Source organism: Papaver somniferum, chromosome 6 (assembly GCF_003573695.1).
Source record: "Papaver somniferum cultivar HN1 chromosome 6, ASM357369v1, whole genome shotgun sequence".
NCBI classification, from domain to species: Eukaryota; Viridiplantae; Streptophyta; class Magnoliopsida; order Ranunculales; family Papaveraceae; genus Papaver; species Papaver somniferum.
Window position 1 is genome coordinate 89,249,755 of NC_039363.1, and position 21,350 is coordinate 89,271,104.

The 21,350-nt window shown below is 36.5% G+C and overlaps 4 protein-coding genes across 5 annotated transcripts; all 4 read right to left on the reverse strand.

Annotated features, from left to right (window-relative positions):
* Positions 1-3,016: 3,016 nt before the first annotated feature.
* LOC113288337 lies at positions 3,017-5,754 on the reverse strand. Of its 2 annotated transcripts, none has more exons than XM_026537350.1 (2): positions 4,328-5,754; positions 3,017-3,348 (listed from the first exon to the last, which is right to left on the reverse strand). In XM_026537350.1, the coding sequence occupies exons 1-2, from the start codon at positions 4,845-4,847 to the stop codon at positions 3,332-3,334; spliced, it is 537 nt and encodes a 178-aa protein (XP_026393135.1). In that variant the 5' UTR covers positions 4,848-5,754; the 3' UTR covers positions 3,017-3,331. Both variants share the same exon structure in this region; 1 of them encodes a protein (XP_026393135.1).
* A 2,908-nt stretch (positions 5,755-8,662) lies between these two features.
* Positions 8,663-11,291, reverse strand: LOC113288338 (putative F-box protein At2g02030). The gene is made up of 2 exons (XM_026537351.1): positions 9,838-11,291; positions 8,663-9,110 (listed from the first exon to the last, which is right to left on the reverse strand). Exons 1-2 carry the CDS (start codon positions 11,170-11,172, stop codon positions 9,024-9,026), a joined length of 1,422 nt encoding a protein of 473 aa, XP_026393136.1. The 5' UTR covers positions 11,173-11,291; the 3' UTR covers positions 8,663-9,023.
* A 296-nt stretch (positions 11,292-11,587) lies between these two features.
* Positions 11,588-14,426, reverse strand: LOC113288339. Its single transcript, XM_026537352.1, has 2 exons — positions 13,015-14,426; positions 11,588-12,022 (listed from the first exon to the last, which is right to left on the reverse strand). The coding sequence occupies exons 1-2, from the start codon at positions 13,532-13,534 to the stop codon at positions 11,988-11,990; spliced, it is 555 nt and encodes a 184-aa protein (XP_026393137.1). The 5' UTR covers positions 13,535-14,426; the 3' UTR covers positions 11,588-11,987.
* A 2,862-nt stretch (positions 14,427-17,288) lies between these two features.
* Positions 17,289-19,686, reverse strand: LOC113291034. Its single transcript, XM_026540614.1, has 4 exons — positions 19,343-19,686; positions 18,893-18,975; positions 17,948-18,815; positions 17,289-17,820 (listed from the first exon to the last, which is right to left on the reverse strand). The coding sequence occupies exons 1-4, from the start codon at positions 19,684-19,686 to the stop codon at positions 17,289-17,291; spliced, it is 1,827 nt and encodes a 608-aa protein (XP_026396399.1).
* Between the last annotated feature and the right edge of the window lie 1,664 nt (positions 19,687-21,350).

Here is a 21,350-nt window from a genome sequence, read left to right on the forward strand (position 1 = left end):
TACGTGATTATTTTCTTAATAGAAGTGTCTACTTGGATCAAGATTTTCAACGCCGTTATAGGATGCCATATATAACACTTGGCCATGCGGATTATTGGAGAGCTTTGTTGGGTAAACCCTAAATTCAACTTTTTATTTGATGCATGAAACATACGAGTGAATAGTCCTGAACAAAAGGTAACCGCAGACCTTAGGATTCTAGGTTATGGTTTTCCTGCAGATTCCTATGATGAATACATTCATATGGACAAAAAAACAACATACGATAATCTGAAAATGTTTTGTGAAACTGTAGTCAGCCATTTTGTTCCACATTTTCTATGGCAACCATGCAAGATGATGTCAATCGACTACTAACTGAGAATAGAGAGAGAGGCTTTCCCGAAATGCTAGGTAGCCTTGAATGCATGCATTGGGTGTGGAATGGATATCTGTATGCTTGGAAAGCTCAGTATAAGGGACACTACACAAAACCTACCATGGTTTTGGAAGCGGCAACTTCTTATAATTTTTGGAATGGCATGATTTTTTCGGCCTTCCGGGTTGCAACAACGACATCAATATCTTGCATAAATCCCCATTGTTCGAAGAATTGAAATATGGAAATGTTCCAGATGCTAATTTCACCATCAAAGGCATGCAACTATAACATGGGGTACTTTCTGGCAGACATAATTTATCCATCGTGGTCAACTTTAGTTCAAGCTTACAATGAGATACATATAAACGGGGAATTTGTCCGTGCTAAAAGGTTGTTTAACACAAAGCAGATGGCGTGTAGGAACGATGTGGAATGTGCATTTGGAATTTTTAAAAGAAAGTTCCATATCATTTGTGGAACATATCTTTCGTGTAAACCAATAGAAATGATAAAATTATGCTCACCTGCGTCATTTTGCAAAATATGGTAATCGAGGAAACTCGACGTTATAAAAGCCGGGTTCATTTTCCAAATAAAAATTTAAGAAAGGAAGTACAACCTTCCTAGGGTGCGCCTGCAATAGAGGATAGAATGGTAAAAGAGAGATTTCAAAATAGAGGTTTACATTTAAGATTAAGGGAGGATCTCGTTGCGCACTTGTGGGATGATTTTGGAAGAAAAAAATCCTGACAGGATTTAGCCTCACATGATTTAGTTTGTTTTTTTAGTGTAATTTGAAGTGTGTACTTTGTTTTCAGTAATTTGATTCGTGTACTTTGATTTGAAACTGCAACTTTGGATGAGATTTAATTTAAAACTAAAAGGATTACATTGATAAGGCAAAGGATTACATCGATAATTTAAACTAACAACTAAAAGGATTACATCGATAATTTAAACTAAGCCGTCTAAAACATCTTCTTCCTCAGAATAATCATCGTCAATTGGTGGCCGTTGTTGGGCCTTATGTGCTTGAATTGCATCCCCAGAATAATCATCGTCAATTGGTGGCCGTTGCTGGGATTTATGTTCTTGAATTGCATCAAATTCATCTTACCAGCACCGTAGTTGTACGTGCATGGTTCATCTTGGAAGTATTCATTTCCAATAGTTTTCGCATTTGTGAATTAAAAATATTCTTTTCAACTTCCTTACGACCTTTCTTCATTTCTGAAATCATCTTCTTACGTTGAACTAACTTAATCATATCATTCTTTTCTTGTTTTTCAAAATAATCTTGAACGTTGAAATCAACAGAAGTTGATGATTGTGCAGCATCTTGAGCTTCCTTTCTGAGCTTTTTTTGCTTTTTTTTCACACTCACTTCATCCCATATATTAGCATTTCCATTAACATTCAGATTAAAATTACTATGTACTGATGCATCAATGTTGGATTGAGGGTATGAGTTTGTTTCTGGTGAAGAATAACGAGAACCTGGAGACCCATGTTGGGATCCACCATACTGGGATTGACTACCATATTGGGATCCACCGATCTTGTTAGGGGATTCCTTTGGTATAGCATATCCTTCCAACAGATCAGGGTTTTATCGGTTGAGCTTTTCGAGGATGTGGAAGCATACTTTGTACTTGAAACTCGGAGTTCTGGTTTTTTTGCCATTCCTCTCTTGTTTTTCGTTGCTGCAGTTTCAACAATATATAAATTAGCTATTGCAACAAATTGATAAAAGATTTAAAATCAATTAAACAGTATGTAAGTGCACTTACCAAATCGACATCAGTATTACCACTTTCTCCTTTTCGTTTCATTTGCATCATCAAAGCAACCCAACTGTTCATGTCTTTGTTGATTGCATTAAAACGATATGACAACCCGGAAGCATCACGGTCTTTTGGATTCCCGGTTTCCTAACAGAATTGTGTAAAAATATTTCCCCAAAGCTTATGATGTGGTTGCTGAGCACGATTGATTGGATCGAGCGTAAATGATATATAACCTCCGCAAAGAGCTTTATCTTCATCCAAGCTGAACTTTGGACCGCGAACTCTTTTATCAGCAGCATTTTATGTATCTGCTTGGCTTGCAAATAGTGAAGTGAAACCATAAAGTGGGTGTAGAAGGTATGAGCGAAGTGAAATTATAAATCTTTGTAGATGTTGAATAATAAGAATTTCTAAGTGTAGAAGGAGGAGAATGTGTGAATTTATTGGGAGAGAATTGGTAGCCATTAGATGAAACTAGCCGTTGTCGGCTCAGCTCGCTCAGGAAAGACCGACCGGCTCAGTTCGAGACGAGTAGCGGGTCTGCTGGAACCGAGTCTCGGCTCAATGTGAAATGGTCCGCGCAGATAGAACCGGTCGTCCCAGATTGAGTCGATCGACTCAACCTGAGACGCGATGAACAAAACCTTTTATTTGAAGGTTGGTCCATCCATTATAATCGTTTGCCAGTCCCACTATAGGTGGTAAACTGGCAAATAAGCTGATATACCAGTCCCATTGGAGTTGCTCTAACACTTGACTCTTGAGAATAGTATGTACTAGGCTACTAGCTGAATATCATTTCCCACTGAAGGCTTTAAAAGGTTAACATATCTCATGGAGGAATCAAATAAAAATCAAGCAATGGAACATGCAACTTCTTCTTTTCCTACCAAACACAAAAATACCAGTTGGGCAGTTTACTAACAAGAGTACTAAAGATTGTCTAGTGCTTCAGAGTAATCAAACAAGATGACAAAAGCATTCTAAAGCAAGCAGAACAGTCTCATAATTATACTATCCTCCATATAAGACTTGAAGGACCAGTTCTAAATAAGTTAAATGTACAGTCATGAGCTACATTCATGCTTCCTGCTAATGTCCAGCTCCTGAGATCACTGCACTGCAGTGAACAAGCTTAGAGATTCTGCCTGCATCCTGCTTGTTCCATCACTGTAGTTGTTCTCTAACCCATCGAACTACCTGAAATATTAAACCATTATTAGAATTCCAATGCCAGCATTTCAACATCTATCTTACACAAACAAGAGACCGTATAACTGCGGTTTTTATGAGAATGGAGGGAGAACTAATTCTCACAGCTAAATACAGAACACAAATATATAGTCTCATGCATCTATGAAAAATCATAATCCAACTTCCATGCCGGATTGTAAATATACGGATCACAAAGCAATATTTGTACTGGATTTATGTTTTAAAGCTATTACTAATTATGAACTAACAAGATCAAAACAAATGCTTACCTAACGGGCCTAGTCAAATGAAAACAAAAAAAGTGTCATCTACAAAACAAGCTACAATGTAGTTAAAAAAAACTGGGTTTACACTCTCAAACCAAAACTGTCATCTAATTTTAAAGCATGCACATGCTATTTGAATTCACAGAGCATCATATTTGTTCAGTGTTTGTAAGACCATTTTTCTCCATTCGTTTCTATCTCTTAGGTAAAGCAGTCTCTACCAAATATGATGCTAAAGAAAAGGTATACACTAGCCTTTGTAAAACAGTCTCTTGGGTGAAGCAGTCCTACCAAAAAGCAGTCTCCATTTGTTCTATTCATGCAGTCTAACAATAATAATGACCTTTTTTTCTATTTTTTTTAACTATCATTATCTTAACAGCTGTACCAGTGCCCGGCCATGATTTCTTTCACAAGATAAATCTGTTCTAACCATTTACTTGATTTTTAGGTATTCTAGCTCACCCCTTACTGTAATAGCTAATTCAGAGAACTTATTTCTCTGTCATGCCTTAATAAAACAGCGTGGTGTAGCTAACACCTGTGTATAATTGAACCCACATTGATCATAGTACTTATTTTTCGTATTCTTAAATAAGAGTGTCAAAAAACAGGCAAAACAAGAAAGAAGAGCATGATTACGTAGACAAGAACTTGTAAAACTGGAAACATAACACTAAAGATATCTTAATACATACCAGAAAATGTAGATTGAAAGTGGACAAGGGAGTTGAGATCCCACTTGACAAATGTCCCGATATTGTCACAGATGAAAGCAAACGTTTTCAACTCAACATCATAACTGTAGTCCTCGGGACTGTAACAACTAATAAACCCCCTCTCATCTGGCTCATCATATATGTGCGAAATAATATTCCAAAATATGATCTGAAGTGTGGGATTCTTAACAAGTCCAACACAGTTATTGCTTTCGTAATCATGGAAGAGTTTTGGTACAGCATTATTCTGTAATATATCAATATTATACTCCAACCATTCAGTATGCTGATATTGTTTTCTCGGGTTCTCCTCATTCTCCTTCAAAACCCATAATTTTATCTTCCCGGTGGACTCATAGTCAAAGAAACAAAGCGATCCTCCCATCTCCAATAGTTTACATGCATCTGAAACTCCCCTCGGGTAATCCATGGTATAAAATTTTTCTTTACTAACATCAAGACTAAGAATTTTACCCTGATCAGCTTTACAACCACCCATACCGTACCTATCATGAGTCAACCAATTTAAAGATCCATTAGCAAACACCACCTCATAATCATCCCGTAAACGGGGAGACGATAGAGCAACGACACCCCTCCAAGAATCACTTTAACACCTACAGTAACAAGTTTGAAGATAAACTCTCTCTTCCAGCAGCTGCATCATAAGCTAGGTGATAATATCTTTCACCAGTGATAGCATAATAAACACCAGCAAGCTGAACTGAATAACCAGTAATTGGGTTAAAAACATGTTGAGTAAAACCAAAATCATCTTCTTGGCGAGATAAAAGAACTAAACCATTGAGCGCATGTCGAATTACTAGTTTCCTATTTCCCAAACCAGTTTCAGGTTTAAAATGGATAACCTTGTTTTCTTTCTTATCAATATTACAGAAAACAATACCATCAGATTTGATAACACCATCAACATCATCAATTTCTCTACCTACTTCACTATCATCATCAGTATAAGCTAATTGAAGATATATAAACCCAAACCCATGAGTCCCAGTTCGACGAGCATGCATATTGATAAATTCAGAATCATTGGAGATCAAATTAAGCCACAATTTGCATACACATTTGAATCGCATTAAACTATCAATAGGTACTCTGGTTAGTATATCATTTATAATAGTATCATGAGAAAGATGAGGAAGAGTATTACTGAATCCTTCGGAATCACCATCATTTTCGACTTTTTTCTTCTTCTTCGAAATCATCACTGTATTCTGTGTTTCTGGTTGAGTTCTTATCTGTTTCTTTCTTTTACTTGCCATTGATTTCATAGAAATTAAGATTGAGAATGAGATTGAAGAATGAAGTAAGAAACCCTACCAAAATCTTTCAAACCCTAGAAATCTACTTCTACACTGCACTCCTGGAGAAATGAAACGACCGACCTCAAAACACAAACTGCCACAAAGTTCAGAACGAGATAAAGTGATTGTAATAGCAAGAGTTCTGGGCCAAACATCAATCACAAGCCCAGTGCTTACTGAAAATTTACACGTCTTTCCCGTTGGAATTCATGCCACGTAGGGGTGAGCAACGGACGGATGCGGATTAGGGATCACCCACAACCAAACCGTTAAAGTTGCGGATTTGGAAAATTGAACCGTGACCGGCCCAATCACCCGCGAATTTGTCCTCTGCGGATCAGCGGATTTTGCGGGCCGGTTGCGGATTAACCGCGGATTTAATCACAAAAATCATCAAAAAAAAAACAACTAAGTATAAAAAGTTAGAAACTAGAATTTCAAATAAAGAATACAGATGATTCTTAACACAAAAGAGTACTAATTGAGTAATTCAAAAGCAACAATAGACGGAAGATAGTTAGCAATTAACACAAAAGAGTACTAATTCAAATGCAACAAGTCTGGTGCCAAGCCATCTGAATCTCTGATGCCAAAAACTGAAAAAAGTGTCCTTGGATTTAAGAACTAGTTTATTCAATCCATGATAGATATGTCTGGAATTTCCTGCAATATTTTTGCCGCATCTGTAAAATGAGGAGGAGTTATAGATAATCAGTAAACACTAAACAGTTGTAAGTTATAGCTACATTGAAATTACAAGTATTGAGAATCCTAGTTGCAGAGGTTCGCTGGATACCAGCACCTTTCTCCTAAATACCGATAATGCAAACGGAGGACAAAACTTGGTTATAGAGTGTGATTTATATAATTAGATGTAGAAACAAAGGGGTCGATACATTATACAGATTATGCACAGAAATACCAAATCTTCATCCGTCTATGTTACAAACAAGGATACACCAATGTAATGCATGGAAACACACGGAAATTCACAGTTTGCAATCTTAAATACTGAAAACTCACATATGAAGTTAGTATAACATAACCACATCTGCTTAACCCTAACTGCTGCATCCACATAACAATAAGTTCAGTATCTCAACAACTAAACATTTGCAGAACAAATTTAAAAAGAACAAAGAAACAAACAAAGAGACTAAGAGAAAGATGCAAAAACAAAGGAAGCAAGGTTTGAGATTTACCTAAGTCAATTTTTTCAACCGCTTCTATCATCTCCTCGAGATTGATTGGTTTATCTAGAAGCCAATTTTGAGCACAGATCAGTGCTTGGACTGTTTTTGGCAGCATGGAACTTCGAAACTCATCAAGAACACGACCACCCGTGGAGAAAGGCTAACTGCTGTTGTCCAGGTGGAGTGTAGTTAGGACAACTTCTTTGCTTTATATGGTTGTTCATTTTTGTTGTTCCATGAGAGTTAGAACCCCCTATATCGTCTTTACCCCATGAAAAAACTTCCTTTTACAATGCTTGCACTGAACTTTAGGTGGCTTAAGATCAAGGCGCTTATCAAAATGTTGCCAGCAGTCTGATTGCTTCTTACCAGAAGCTTTAGGAGGCTTTGAAACTTCAACCAGAGATGATGGTGTAGCTGTAGATATTCTCTCGACGGTTGCCGGGGTAACTGTAGCCATGCTCTCATCAGGATCGTCAACAGGAATAGAAGGTCCCTTAGTACTTGAAGCCATCTACAAACAAATTTAACACATTAGCTAAATGAACACAACAAGGAAAACACACTCTAAGAGATTAAGTACATTGATCTATATATATATATATATATAAAAAAGCTACTAGAAACTTAGCTAATTATTAGTTCGCTAGACACAAATTTAGCACAATAACAACAATAACTTGTCATACCCAAACAGTTGTAGCACTGATAATACAAGCTTCACCGCCTACCCAAGGATTTTAAATATTGTTCTCCTGAATATTCTTCTCTCTAATTCGTGGATCTGCCATGTTTTATAAATAACATACATGAATTAGACAATCCACACCAACAACTGGTTTAATAATCTTATAAAATCCTAAATATCTTCATGGAAGTTGTAGTCTTTACCGACCGAATCACCCAAAATCTCTAAACTGGAAGAAAAAAACTAATTTAAAAAAACCCTAAATCAAACATACTCAAAATTATTTTGACATCTAAGAAAATTCCAAACCAATTAAAGTGAAATCAACATCACCAGAACATCTAATAATCATTGAAAGTCACAAGAAATGAAAATGAAAAAACAACTACTTACAGTTATTGATGTTGATGCTGCTCAGAGAAGAAGAATGATAGAACAAATAATTTGGTAGCAAGAGAGACTTTAGATCATAAGGATATTAGGTTTCACTGAAAGAAGAAAAATGAGAGAACAACTAATTTGCTCAGAGAAGAAGAATAATTGAAGGTCGCCATGAAAAACTGAGGCTATTAGGTCTCTTCCTCTCGAAAAAAAAAAACTGATGCTATTAGGTTTCACCGAAAGATAACGATGCTTATATACGTAAAACTCACACTTCCCATACTATCCTATATAATTTTATTAAATCCCCTAACTACCCTACGGTGCGGGTAATCCGCGGTTTTCCAAGTCCAACCGCAACCGCACCGCTTGCGGATTTGAGAATTCACCCGTGTCCGGCCCATAACTCTTGCGGATTGGGTTTCACCCGCAATTTTGCAGACGGATACGGATGAAATCCGCGGTTACGGTTTTTCTGCTCAGCCCTATTGCCATGGGTGGTATTCTTTTTCAAATCATTGGTGGTGCCGTCGTAGTTAACTGCCTTCGGGCATTGTTCAAACATTTTTAATCTAATCGAATATTCTTGATCAAATATTTTTGGTAAATCAAGCCAAATAAACCCATTTGCTCCATTTCTTTTGTCATATGATTGTACAAACATTATAGAAATGTAGTACCTAGAAAAGTTTAGCTTCTCACTTAAGACATAAGAACCATAGAGATATGATGGAGAAACATGATTAAATTAACTGATGGAACCTGTAAGCAATTACACATATGTCAAAGCCAAGAAATCAGAAATGCAGTTAAAGTGTATTACAAACTCGAGCTTCAGAATTTCCCAGCAAGAAGATGCAAGTATTCTAATACCAAGTTTTGATTAGATTCCTACTTAAGCATTCCTTCGTTAATAGATCCGTCTTCTGGTTATAACATCCTGTTACACCCTTGGAAGGACTGAATTCCAACACACTCGAGAGAAATGTACAGTCATATCCATATTTCCACACGAGTATAAGAAAAAAAAGTTAGTGCACTGTCGAGTTCCTTGCAGTCACTTACAAAATTAACCTGCTAATATGCAGCTAGTCCACTGCATAACGAGCCTGGAGGTTCCGCCTGCACACTGCTTGTTTCTTCCACTTTAGTTTTTCTGGCTCCACCAAACTAACCTGCAATGTTAAACATTAGAATTCCAATGCCAACATGTTACATACTTAAAAAGACCATATAAAAAAAAATAGAAGTCTAATGACGCCAATACATAAAGATATTGCAATACATATGTAATTTTTCTCCCCCCTTTCATTAGTTCGCAATAGTCAAATGAGAATTCAGAGGGTCGAAACTTATGATTACCTTATTAAACACATGCAGGAAAAAAAATACCACTCTACAACACAAACCACAATGTAATTTGGAGATCGAGGATTGCAATCTAAGCAAAAATTGACAACTAAGTATCCACAATGCTCCCTGAATTGTGTTTGTAAGACCATTTTTCTCCATTTGTATCCATCTCTTAGGTAAAGCAGTCTCTACCAAATAGGGCTTTAAAGAAAAGGTGTACTAGCACGAGAAAAAACATGTGTTTCATGTGAAATGTTGATCCTATGTTGTTCTATTCATGCATTCTAACAATGATAATGACACACTTCAGATTTCATTCGCCAGCTATGTTCTCAGCGTTTACTTGATTTATAAGTTTCTAACCTACCATTTGTTATTGTAGCTACTTCAGAGAACTTGTTTCTCTGTCCATGCCTTGATAAAACAGCATGGTGTAGCTAACACCTGTTTATAATTGAAAAAACATGATAGTTCTTTTTCGTATCTCAAATAAAAGAGTAGGTGCACAAAGACAGAGAAACATTACAGGAAAGACATCTTAGAACATACCAGCAAAGGTTGATTGAAGTGGACAAGGGAGTTGAGATCCCATTTGACAAATATCCCTGTATGCTTAGAGATGGAAGCAAAAGTTTTCAAATCAACATCATAACTGTAGAACTCGGTAGTGTAAAACCTGCTAAATCCCCTCTCTTCTGGCTCATCAAGTATCCGCCGATTGGCAGTCCAAAATATGATTTTAAGCTTAGGGTTTTTAACAACTGCAACACAATGAAAGTTGTCCAAATTATGGAAGAGTTTCAGTACATCATTATTCTGCAATATATCAACATTCCACTCTAACCATTCATTACATTGATTTCCTTTTCTCTGCTTCTCCCCATTCTCCTTCAAAACCCATAATTTTATTTTCCCGGTCGACCCATAGGAAAGAAAACAAAGTGATCCTCCCATCTCCAATAGCTGACATTTATCGGGAACTCCTTTCGGGTAATCAATCGTATAAAACTTTTCTTCACTAACATCAAGACAAAGAATTTTACCCTGATCAGCTTTATAACCACCCGTACCATATCTGTCATGAGTCAACCAATTTAAAGATCCATTAGCAAACACCGCCTCATAATCATCCAGTAAACAAGGAGACGATAGAGCAACGATATTCCTCCAAGAACCACTTCTAACATCTACAGTAACAATCTTGAAAATTAATTCTCTCATCCTTTTATAAAAGCAAACAACTTTATACTTTCCAGCGGCTGTATCATAAGCTAGGTGCAAATAAAAACCTGACACTCTACGGGCAATATCATTTAGAACAGGAAGCTCAAGTAAATTACCAGTAATTGGATTAAAAACATGATGAGTAAAACCAAAAGTATCTTCTTGGCGAGATAAAAGAACTAAACCATTGAGCGAATGTCGAATAACTATTTTCCTGTTTACCAAACCAGTTTGAGGCTTAAAATGAAAAACCTTTTTTTCTTTCTTATCAATATTACAGAAAACAATACCATCAGATTTGATAACACCATTAAATTCATCAATTTTTCTACCTACTCTACTATCATCACCAGTATAACTTGATGAAAGATACATCAACCCAAACCCATGAGTACCACTTTTACGAGCATGCATATTCATAAATTTAGCATCATTGGAGATTAAATTAAGCCACAATTTGCATACACATTTGAATCGCATCAAACTGTCAACAGGTACTCTCGTTAGTATATCATTTATGACAAGATCATGAGGAAGAGATATAGAATTACTGATTTCTTCGGAATCACCATCATTTCCGGCTTTCGTCTTCTTTGAAATCATCACTGTATCCTGTGTTTCTGGTTGAGTTATAATCTGCTTCCGTCTTTTACTTGCCATCGATTTCACAGAATTGCAATTGAGATTGATTGGAAGAACGAAGTACCAAAGAAACTCTACAGAATCTTTCAAACCCTAGAAATTCTCTTCCACTCCATCTTGTTACTGTAAACACTCCTACAGCCCTAAACGACAGCACAGTTTATTACGAAAGTTGTAATTTCAAGAGCTCTGGGCCAATCACAAGCCCAATCCCGATGGCCATGCTCACTAAACATTGGAACGTAACGTTACAAATCTGATGGAGGAACAAAATGAAATCAACCGACGGAACCTGTGAGCAATCACATTTTTTCCGGTCAAAGCCAAGAAACCAGAAATCTAGTTAACTAGAGTGTATTACAAACTCTCTCGAGCTTCAGAATTTTCGAGCAACAAGATAAAAGTAATCTAATGCAAAGTTTTGTTTAGATTCTTACTTTGAACATTCATTGACTATATATAAGACCAAGCAATGGAACATGCAAGCAATTCAAAAGACATGTCCCTTTTTCATGCCAAACACAAAAGTACCAGTTACACAGTTTACAAACAAGAGTACTAAAAATTGTCTTCTGCTACAGGATATTCAAACAAGATGACAGAAGCATTCTAAATCAAACTTCCGTTAAGATTCCTGCTTATACAATCTTCTGCAAGAGGAACAGTCTCCTGATTATAGGGTCTTCCAACAGACTTGGAGGTCCAATTCTAAATTAAATGTTAAATGTACGGTCATGTGCTACATTCAAGCTTCCTCCTAATGCCCGTCTCTTGAGTTCAATGTATTGCAGTGACCAGGCTTAGAGATTCTGCATGCCTGCTGCTTTTTTCATTCACTTATCTGTAGTTGTTCTCTCCATCGAACTACCTGAAATGTCAAACATTAATTAGAATTACAATATCACCATCTCGACATTCCGAACCATTTATAAAGACCTTATAACTGTCATTATTATGAGAATGGAGGGATGAATTATTCTTTAGTAACGGCTACATACCAAACACAAAAATACAGTTTCATGCATCTATGAAAAATTCATGCTCCAACTTCCATGTCGGATTCGAAACATATGAATCACAAAGCAATAGCAGATGTTGGTACTGGATTTTTATGTGCTAAAGTAAGCTATTATCTAATATAAACTAACACTATAAAAACAATGTTTACCATATGGGCTTTAACAAAAAAATAAAAATAAATCAGTATCTACAAAAGAAACTACAATGCAGTTACAATGACTAGAGAGTACAATCTCAACCAAAACTGTCATCTAATTTTAAAGCATACACATGCTATTTGAATTCACGGACTATCATGTTTTTTTCATGGTTCGTAAGACCAGGTTTCTCCATTTGTTTCCATCTCTTAGGTAAAGCAGTCTCTACCAAATAGCACTCTAAAGAAAAGGTAGCCTTCGTAAAGCAGTCTCCTAGGTGAAGCAGTCTCTACCAAATAGCAGTCTCCATTTGTTCTATTCATGCATTCTAACAATGATAAATGACACTTCTTTTCATTTTTTTTTAACTACCCTTACCTTAACTGCTGCAACAGTGAGCATGGCCATGATTTCATTCGCAAACTAAATTTGTTCTCAGCATTTACTTGATTTACAGGGTTCTTCTAACCTACCACTTATTATAGTAGCTAATTTCATTTCTCTGTCCATGCCTTGATATAACAGCACCGTGTAGCTAACAACTGTTTATATTTGAACCCACAGGATCACAATTACTTCTTTTTTTAATCGAATCATAAATAAGAAGAATGTCAAAAAACAAGCAAATGAAGAAAGAGCATGATTAGGTACATAAGAACTTGCAAAACTAGAACCATAGCATTAAAATATCTCAAGTACATACCAGCAAAGGTTGATTGAAAGTGCGCAACGGAGTTGAGATCCCACTTCACAAATATCCCTCTATGCTGAGAGATGAATTCAGACGTTTTCAATTCAACATCATAACTGTAGACCTCGGGAGTGTAAAAACTAATAAACCCCCTCTCGTCTGGTCCATCAAGTATGCGCACATTGGTATTCCAAAATATGATCTTATGTGTGGGATTCTTAATGATTCCAACACAATTATTGCTTTTGAAATTATGGAAGAGTTTCGGTACATCATTATTCTGTAATATCTCAATATTATACTCTAACCATTCATTATGTTGATTTTGTTTTCTCTGGTTCTCCTCATGCTCCTTCAAAACCCAATATTTTATCTTCCCAGTGGACTCATATTCAAGGAAACAAACCGATCCTCCCATCTCCAATAGTTGACATACATCCGAAACTCCATTCGGGTAATCTAGCGTATAAAATTGTTCTTTACTAACATCAAGACTAATAGTTTTACCCTGATCAACTTTACAACCACTCATAGGATATCTATCATGAGTCAACCAATTCCATTAGCAAACACCGCCTCATAATCATCCAGTAAACAAGGAGACGATAGAGCAACGACATTCCTCCAAGAATCACTTTAACATCTACTGTAACAATCTTGAAAATACAGTATCTCTTCCTTTTATAAAAGCAAACGACTTTATACTTTTCAGCGGCGGCATCATAAGCTAGGTGCAAATGAAAACCTGACATTCTATGAACTATATCATTTAAAACAGGAAGCTCAACTAAATTACCAGTAATTGGATTAATAACATGATGAGTAAAACCAAAAGTATCTCCGTGGCGAGATAAAAGAACTAAACCATTCAGCGAATGTCGAATTACTAGTTTGCTGTTTACGAAACCAGTTTCTGGTTTAAAATGATAAACCTTGTTTTCTTTCCTATCCATATTACAGAAACCAATACCATCAGATTTGATAACACCATTAGCATCATCAATTTCTCTATCTACATCATCAGTATAACTTAATGAAAGATACATAAACCCAAACCCATGAGTACCAGTTCGATGAGCATGCATATTGATAAATTCATAATCAGTGGAGATTAAATTAAGCCACAACTTGCACACACATTTGAATCACATCAAACTATCAATAGGTACTCTAGTTATTATATCATTTAAGATAATATCATGAGGAAGACATAGAAAATTACTGAATTCTTCGGAATCACCATCATTTCCGACTTTCTTCTTCTTTGAAATCACAACTGTATTCTGTGTTTCTGGTCGGGTTATTATCTGTTTCTTTCTTTCACTTGCCATTGATTTCAAAGAAATTGAGATTGATCGGAAGAAGGGAGCAAGAAACCCTAACAAAATCTTTCAAAACCCTAGAAATGTACTTCTACACTGCACTTCAAACGACCTCAAAGCACAAACTGCCACAAAGTTTATAACGAAATAAAGTGCAGGAGTTCTGGGCCAAAAAGAATTCACAAGCCCAGTGCTTACTGAAAATTTACACGTCTTTCCCGTTGACGTCCCCGTTGGAATTCATGTGATGGTAGGAAATAGGACGTCGGCTTCCGTGGTAGAAACCCATTTGCTACCATTCTTTTTTTTGTCTTTTTTCTTTATAATCAAAGGCCTTCAAGAAGGCTAATGATCCCCTCAACAAAAGACATCAGCCATGTTGGAGGAACAGACCAGTACATAGTAGAATTGTTCGTCTTAGTCCAAAGGGGAAGTTCATGAGCCACAAAATTACAAGTGCGTGGCTGAAAGATAAATAAACAAGCTACAAACTTGGAAGAAAAAAACTGAATATCCTTAAAGATAGCATCCGTTCTAGAGTTCCCATCAAACACTCCAGCAGAAAATTGATTGATTAGATTCCGAGCATCACTTTCTATGATTAGATGAGTAAGCTTTTGCTCCACAGCTTTTTGTAAGGCCGCCCAAGTAGCCATGGCTTCAGCTTATTCAGCAGACTCAACTTGAAAAACAATGGAGGCACAAAAGTAAGCAGTGTTGGTGAAGTCCCTCATCACAAAGCCTGCACCATTATTCCCAGAAATATCATCATAAGCTCCATTTGTATTGCATTTTATCCATCCAGTTGGTGGGGGAATCCATTTGTCACTTATATTACCAGGGACCATAGTGGAAACAATAATAGTTGATTTTCTAGTTAATAACATGCCTTTGGCTCTCATCACAACAGCAATGTAATTCTCCTTGATGTTCTGACACACTATGTTATTTCTATTTTTTCATAAGGACCAAAGGATAGCAACAAAGAGACATTGATCCCCATCTGGGAGTTTAGAGACAAGATTAACTAACCAGAATAACATCTAATCCATGAAAGATTTAGTACTAAAAGCCTGAGTGTTGACCCAAAAAGAAGATAAGAACCAAACACGACTAGCAAAAGGGCAAAGAACTAAGGCATGCATAATCGATTCAGAAGGGTCATTACATCTTGTAAAATCAACAGAACTCATAGGCATTCTAGTATGAAGGACAGTTCTAGCAAGTAAGGCATTTCTAGCAGCTTTCTAGCTGAAAACTTGAATTCTATAAGGAACATTAATTTTCCAAATACACTTCCAAAGAGCACTACAAGGGGAAGGCCTGAGCCCTCGAAGTCCCAAGTAAGCATATTTAGAGGTAAATATACCATTCTTTGAAAGATCCCATGCCCTCATATAAGGAGTGCAACACTGGCTTAAGGGAATAGTGAAAATCTTCTTAGCAGAAGCATCATCAAAGTGGGTGTTTAATTTGTCAACATCCCAAGATCTGGTAATAGGATTAATAAAATAAGAAACTTTTATGGTTGGATCTGTAGGCACCAAAGGGTTGGGGACAGTAGATCCTAAAGAAGGAATTCATTTGTCACACCAAGGGTCAATAAATTGACCATCTCCAACAATCCAAGTGATAAAAGGTTTGATAAGCTCTTAAATGGCATGTAAACATTTCCAAGTCCAAGAATAATTGGCAGGACACTTGGCATTTAAAAAATCAGTTCTAGGAAAATATCTAGCTTTCAGAGTAGAAGCTAGCAGACAATCAGGGTTCTCAATTATCCTCCATGCATTCCTGGCAAGCATAGCAAGATTATTGAGCTCAGCTTTTCTAAAACCAAGGCCTCCTTCATACTTAGGAGAGCAAAGAATGTCCCAACCCAAAAGATGAAGTTTTCTATCTTTTGGGTCAAAAGTTTCCCCCCACCAAAATTTATAGAGATGAGAATCCATTTTCCTACAAAGGTATTTGGGGATAAGGAAAGCTCCCATTTGATAAAGAGGGATGGCCTGACCAATATACTTTATTAAAATAGTTCTCGCAGCTTGGGAAAGAAGCTTATGGATCCAGATAGAGATTCTAGCATCAATAACCTGGAGAATACCCATATGGGTTTGGATTTTAGAGGCTTTAAAAGTTGTAGGAGTACCCAAATATTTTTCTCCTAGATCCTTATTACTAATATCAAGGATATTAGAGAGCTGCAGTTCGAGATGTTCTGGGATTTTTTTGCTAAACAGGATATCAGACTTGTCAAAATTAATTTTGACCAGAGGCCAAGCAGTACTTTTGAAGGTACTCGTTGATAGTTTGTAAGCCCTCAATAGTAGCTTTAGAAAATAGCAAGGAATCATCAGTAAATAGAAGGTGTGTCATAGTAGGAGCATTTTTATACAACTTTATGCCTTCAACCAATCCTTTTCTAGTTAGAGCATCAACGTAAGAGGACAACGCCTCAGAGCAAATGATGTAAAGATAAGGAGACAGAGGGTCTCCTTGTCTTCAGCCTCTTTCTGGCTTGATAAGACCAGTAGGGCTACCATTAAGGAGAACACAATAAGAGACAGTGGAGACACACTGATTTATGAGTTTAACCCAGTGATCAGAGAGACACATTTTTTTCAAAACTTTTTCAATAAAAGACCATTCCAGCTTATCATAGGCCTTAGACATGTCAAGCTCGATGGAAGCAATATCAATAGCTTTATCATGATGATTGACAACATAGATGGCCTCATTCACAAGAAGCATGTTATCAGAAATACTTTTGTTTAGGGACAAAGGTACTTTGGTTTTGGGAAATGATATTATTCATAAAGGGTTTTAATCTGTTAGCTAGAGTTTTAGAAAGGATATTATAAATAAAGTTACAAAGTCCTATGGGTCTGTATTGGGAGACCAACTCAGCTAGAGGGACTTTGGGAATAAGATCTATGTTAGCATGATTAAAACTTTAGCAACATTTTAAGTTTTGAAGCAAGTTTGAGTCATATCAACAACAGCTTCTCCCACAATATCCCAATATTTTTGATAGAACAGATCAGTAAAACCATCAAGGCCAGGGGCTTTTTCACCACCCATTTGGAAAACAACATTTTTAATCTCCTCCGCAGTGAGGGGAGAGTTTATATAAGAATTATCATTCTCAAAAAATTTAACAGGAAGATCAAGAAGGATTTCATCCTGGAATTGTTGGGGGTTTGAAGAGTACAAAGTTTTGAAATGGTCAATAAAAGATGTGTTAATGCTATGTCTATCAGTTAGAATAGTACCAGCAGCATTTTTAATCCAACTAATATCATTTTTATTTCTCCTGAAAAGGGTGACTCTATGAAAATATGGTGAATTTATATCACCTTCCATGAGCCAAACCTCTCTGGATTTATCTTTCCAATAGAGTTCTTCCAAATTGTAGAGATATTCCAATCTAGCTTTGAGTCTAGAGATGACTTTACAATCTATAGGAGCTATGGTTTGGGTATCACCAAGTTCCCTCCTAGTAGTAGAAATATTAGTTTGGATATTGCCAAAGGAAGACTTGTTCCAATCACGAAGACCTTTTTTTTGTATTTAAAGGTTTTTCTTTGAGCTTATAGGCAGTGGATCCCACCACATTAACAGACCAAGAGTTGGCAATAATATCTCTACAAATGGGATCCTCTACCCACATAGCCATGAGATGAAAAGGCCTAGGCATGCAAACATCATCGTAGTTAAAACCAATATGCGTAGGACAATGATCAGAAGAATCTCTGGACAAATTATTAACACACAGTTTAGGGAACAAAGTTTCAGCAATGAGATTAATTAGACACCTATCAAGACGTTCAAGAATAAGATCAGGACCTTGTTGCATATTAGACCAAGTAAATCTAGGGCCAGAGAAACCAGGATCATGCAAATCAAAAGTATCACAAAAATTTCTGAGATTGAGAAAGTCAGAATCATCAACTTCTAAGCCACCATTTTTATCCTTAGTACCTAGCAGAGCATTAAAGTCACATATAAAGAAAACAGGTTCGTCTAAAGGTGGTTTAGGTAACTGACATTGATCTTCCCAAAAAGATTTTCTAAGACTGCTATTAGGTTCACCATATATGAAATGTAAGTGACACACTTTGAAGTGGATAGTATCAGTAGTAGTAACATAAATGCCCCTCAAACTAGAAGATAGAATATTGAGTTGAATTTCCTTATTACAAGCAAGGACAAGACCACCACTTCTACTAATACTTGGGACATTAAAAGTGCAAGGGAATCCAAAAATTTTTATTCTTCTAGCAGCCAAGTCTTTATTCATCTTGGTTTCCGATAGAAAGATAATATTAGGGTTAATGTTTCTACACAACAAGTTAAGTTCCTTACTAGTTGTTTTCTTACCCAATCCTCTAATATTCCATCCAAGCACATTCATATTATTAACAGGAAAAGGATTGGAATTTATAGCAGTATTAGTGGGATCAATAATAGGGGAGAAGGATTTGAGTTTACCTGAGTGGTGGATGCAGAACCAACATCAAGAGCAGAATTATTATAACCACCAATTTGATTAGTCTCCTAGGTAGAACCTAGATTCAGAGAAGCAGCCTCATGAAGGGAATCATTGCGGACACCACCGTTGCTTGGAGTATCATCAACAGGCACATTATAGCTACCATAGGGGTCAACCAGAGAATGGGTATTGAGAGTACAGTTGGAGAGGTTAATGGCAGGGAGATCTCCCAATTTGGTAATAGGAGGACAAAGAGTTGAATAATCAGGTTCAGACACATCTTATTGATTTGGGATTACTACAATGCTAGCTAAAGTAGAGTTACTAGCTCTGGTATGTTTTCTCAAATCAGCTCTTGGGTTAATTTTCCTTTTAAGGTTGGACAAAACATCATGCTCCGCAGCAGCATAAATAACTTCTTCTCGAGAAATAGCAGGTTGGTTTGTCGAAGCAGACGCCGTTTTGAACCTTCTGGACGAGTTGGTGGTTTGAATCGGTTCCCAATTTAACGATTCAGAAGGGATACTTGAATTTTTGAACTGTGACATTCTGGGTTGTAACTTGTTTAAATATGATTGGAATCTCGTTGTTCAGAAGAGGAGAGCTCTGTTGGACATGCCCAACATCAAAAATCTTCAAAGCAGAGGATCGATTAACAAATGGGCCCATCTGGAAATTATTAGCTACTCCTTTTTGAGTCACATTCTCGGAACTTTGAGCTAATACCTTAGCTTTACCTTTGGTACTATCATGATCAATAACATCATCAACTTGAGTTTCATGTACTACTTCAGCTAGAGACATGATGGTATCTTGAATCACCAGATTGGAATTTGGTAGAGAAAGTTGAGCATCTTGATCTCTTGGCATCATTAACTTCGAGACAGCGGGGAGAACATATTTTGAGCTTGAGGTGGATGCTTCTTGAATTAACTTTTATTTTGATTTCCAAGATGGACAATTAGCATCTTTGTGATCTAACACAAGACAAGAAGTACAGAAGTACTTAGGAACTTTATAGTATATGCATATCTCTTCCCGAAGTAAAGAGAGGGATGCCAGTTAGTAGGGATTTTTGAACACAAACTCTAACACAGACCATAAAATTCTTCTTTAAAGGATGGTTTTCGTAAGGTGTTTGGGCTTCTACTAATTCTCCCATATTGAGAATTCCGGAGATCTTCAAATTCAATACACTCCTTAGGGATATTGCACAGGATGAGCCAAAACAGTTCTTCAGTAAACGAGACTTGATGATTTGTTGGCCAGCCATTTGGGGGAACAACTTTGAGAACCATTAGATGACCACAAGCATACCAAGGTCTCTGAGAATTAACCATATTGAAATGACTTTCAGCTACGAATCTGATAAGAACTTTGTTTTTCAAACCATTGAAGGTAGTAATAGAAGGTGATTGAGCTAATGTCCATTGATTACAAATGTAATAACGGATTGAAGAGGTAGGCATGAGAGTTTCACTGCAGATGTATCCAACCATGCACCATTTCCAACTATAATCATCTTCAACCAAAATAACAGTTTTGTCAATAAAGACTGGTTCAGTAAGGGTAGATGGTAGTTTCAGCTTGTCTGCCATTTGTTTGGTGAGGTTTTGAGTTTCAAGATTTTCAGGAGTGTAAGAGAACTGAGATGGAGAGGATTCCATATAGATTATAATAGTGATGAATAGAAGTAAGATTTTATCAGAGATGAAAGACTGGATGGATATTAAAATAATTATATGAAGAGAAAAGACTCTTGTAGCAGTGCAATATTTATGATGGAGTTTTATCAAACAAATGTGTAGTTGCAGCTTCACTATGACATCAAAATCAAATTGATCCTTAAAATGGGAATTCTGAAGGAATTGAAACTGGCCAGCAAGGGGAGGAGTTTTGGAATGGTACGATCTTGTGAAAGATTCCAACTTTTTATATTTAAACAAAGAGCTCATTGCAGGGATATTAGATAACCTGGTACCTTTTATAGGAGTAGCTGATAGGGACCTTGGCTTAGTTATCACGTGATGTTTGTAACCAAGAGCCATGCAGGGGGTATACACAACCAAGTAACTTAACTTTATTATTTGTATGTCTTGAACATACGTAAGCATGAAGGTTGGTGAGTATTCAAGAACTTTGTCATTAAATAGATAGTAAACCTGAGTAGTTGTACACATCATTCCAAATGCCATAAACATAGTTGTGTAGGGGAATAAAAACTGGGAGTGGTAAAGATGAAATTATTGTGGTGATTTTGGTTTACTGGTAGTGGTAGAAGGGGATTTTTTCTTAGGGTGAAACGGTTTAATTACCTGAAATACGTAAGCTATAATCCAACTGTTAAAGATACCCTAATTAAAAGTAGTGCCTCCCAACAGGTGCTTCTTGCTCTGAATCTGCATAAAACCAAAAGTTTTAACTAAAACCCAAATAAACTCTTCAAAATTATGTAGCTTAATTACTCTTCTCTTAAAGGTAATTCCAGCAGAATTAAAAGAAAATCAAATGTCTAAAATTAAACTTTGAAAATA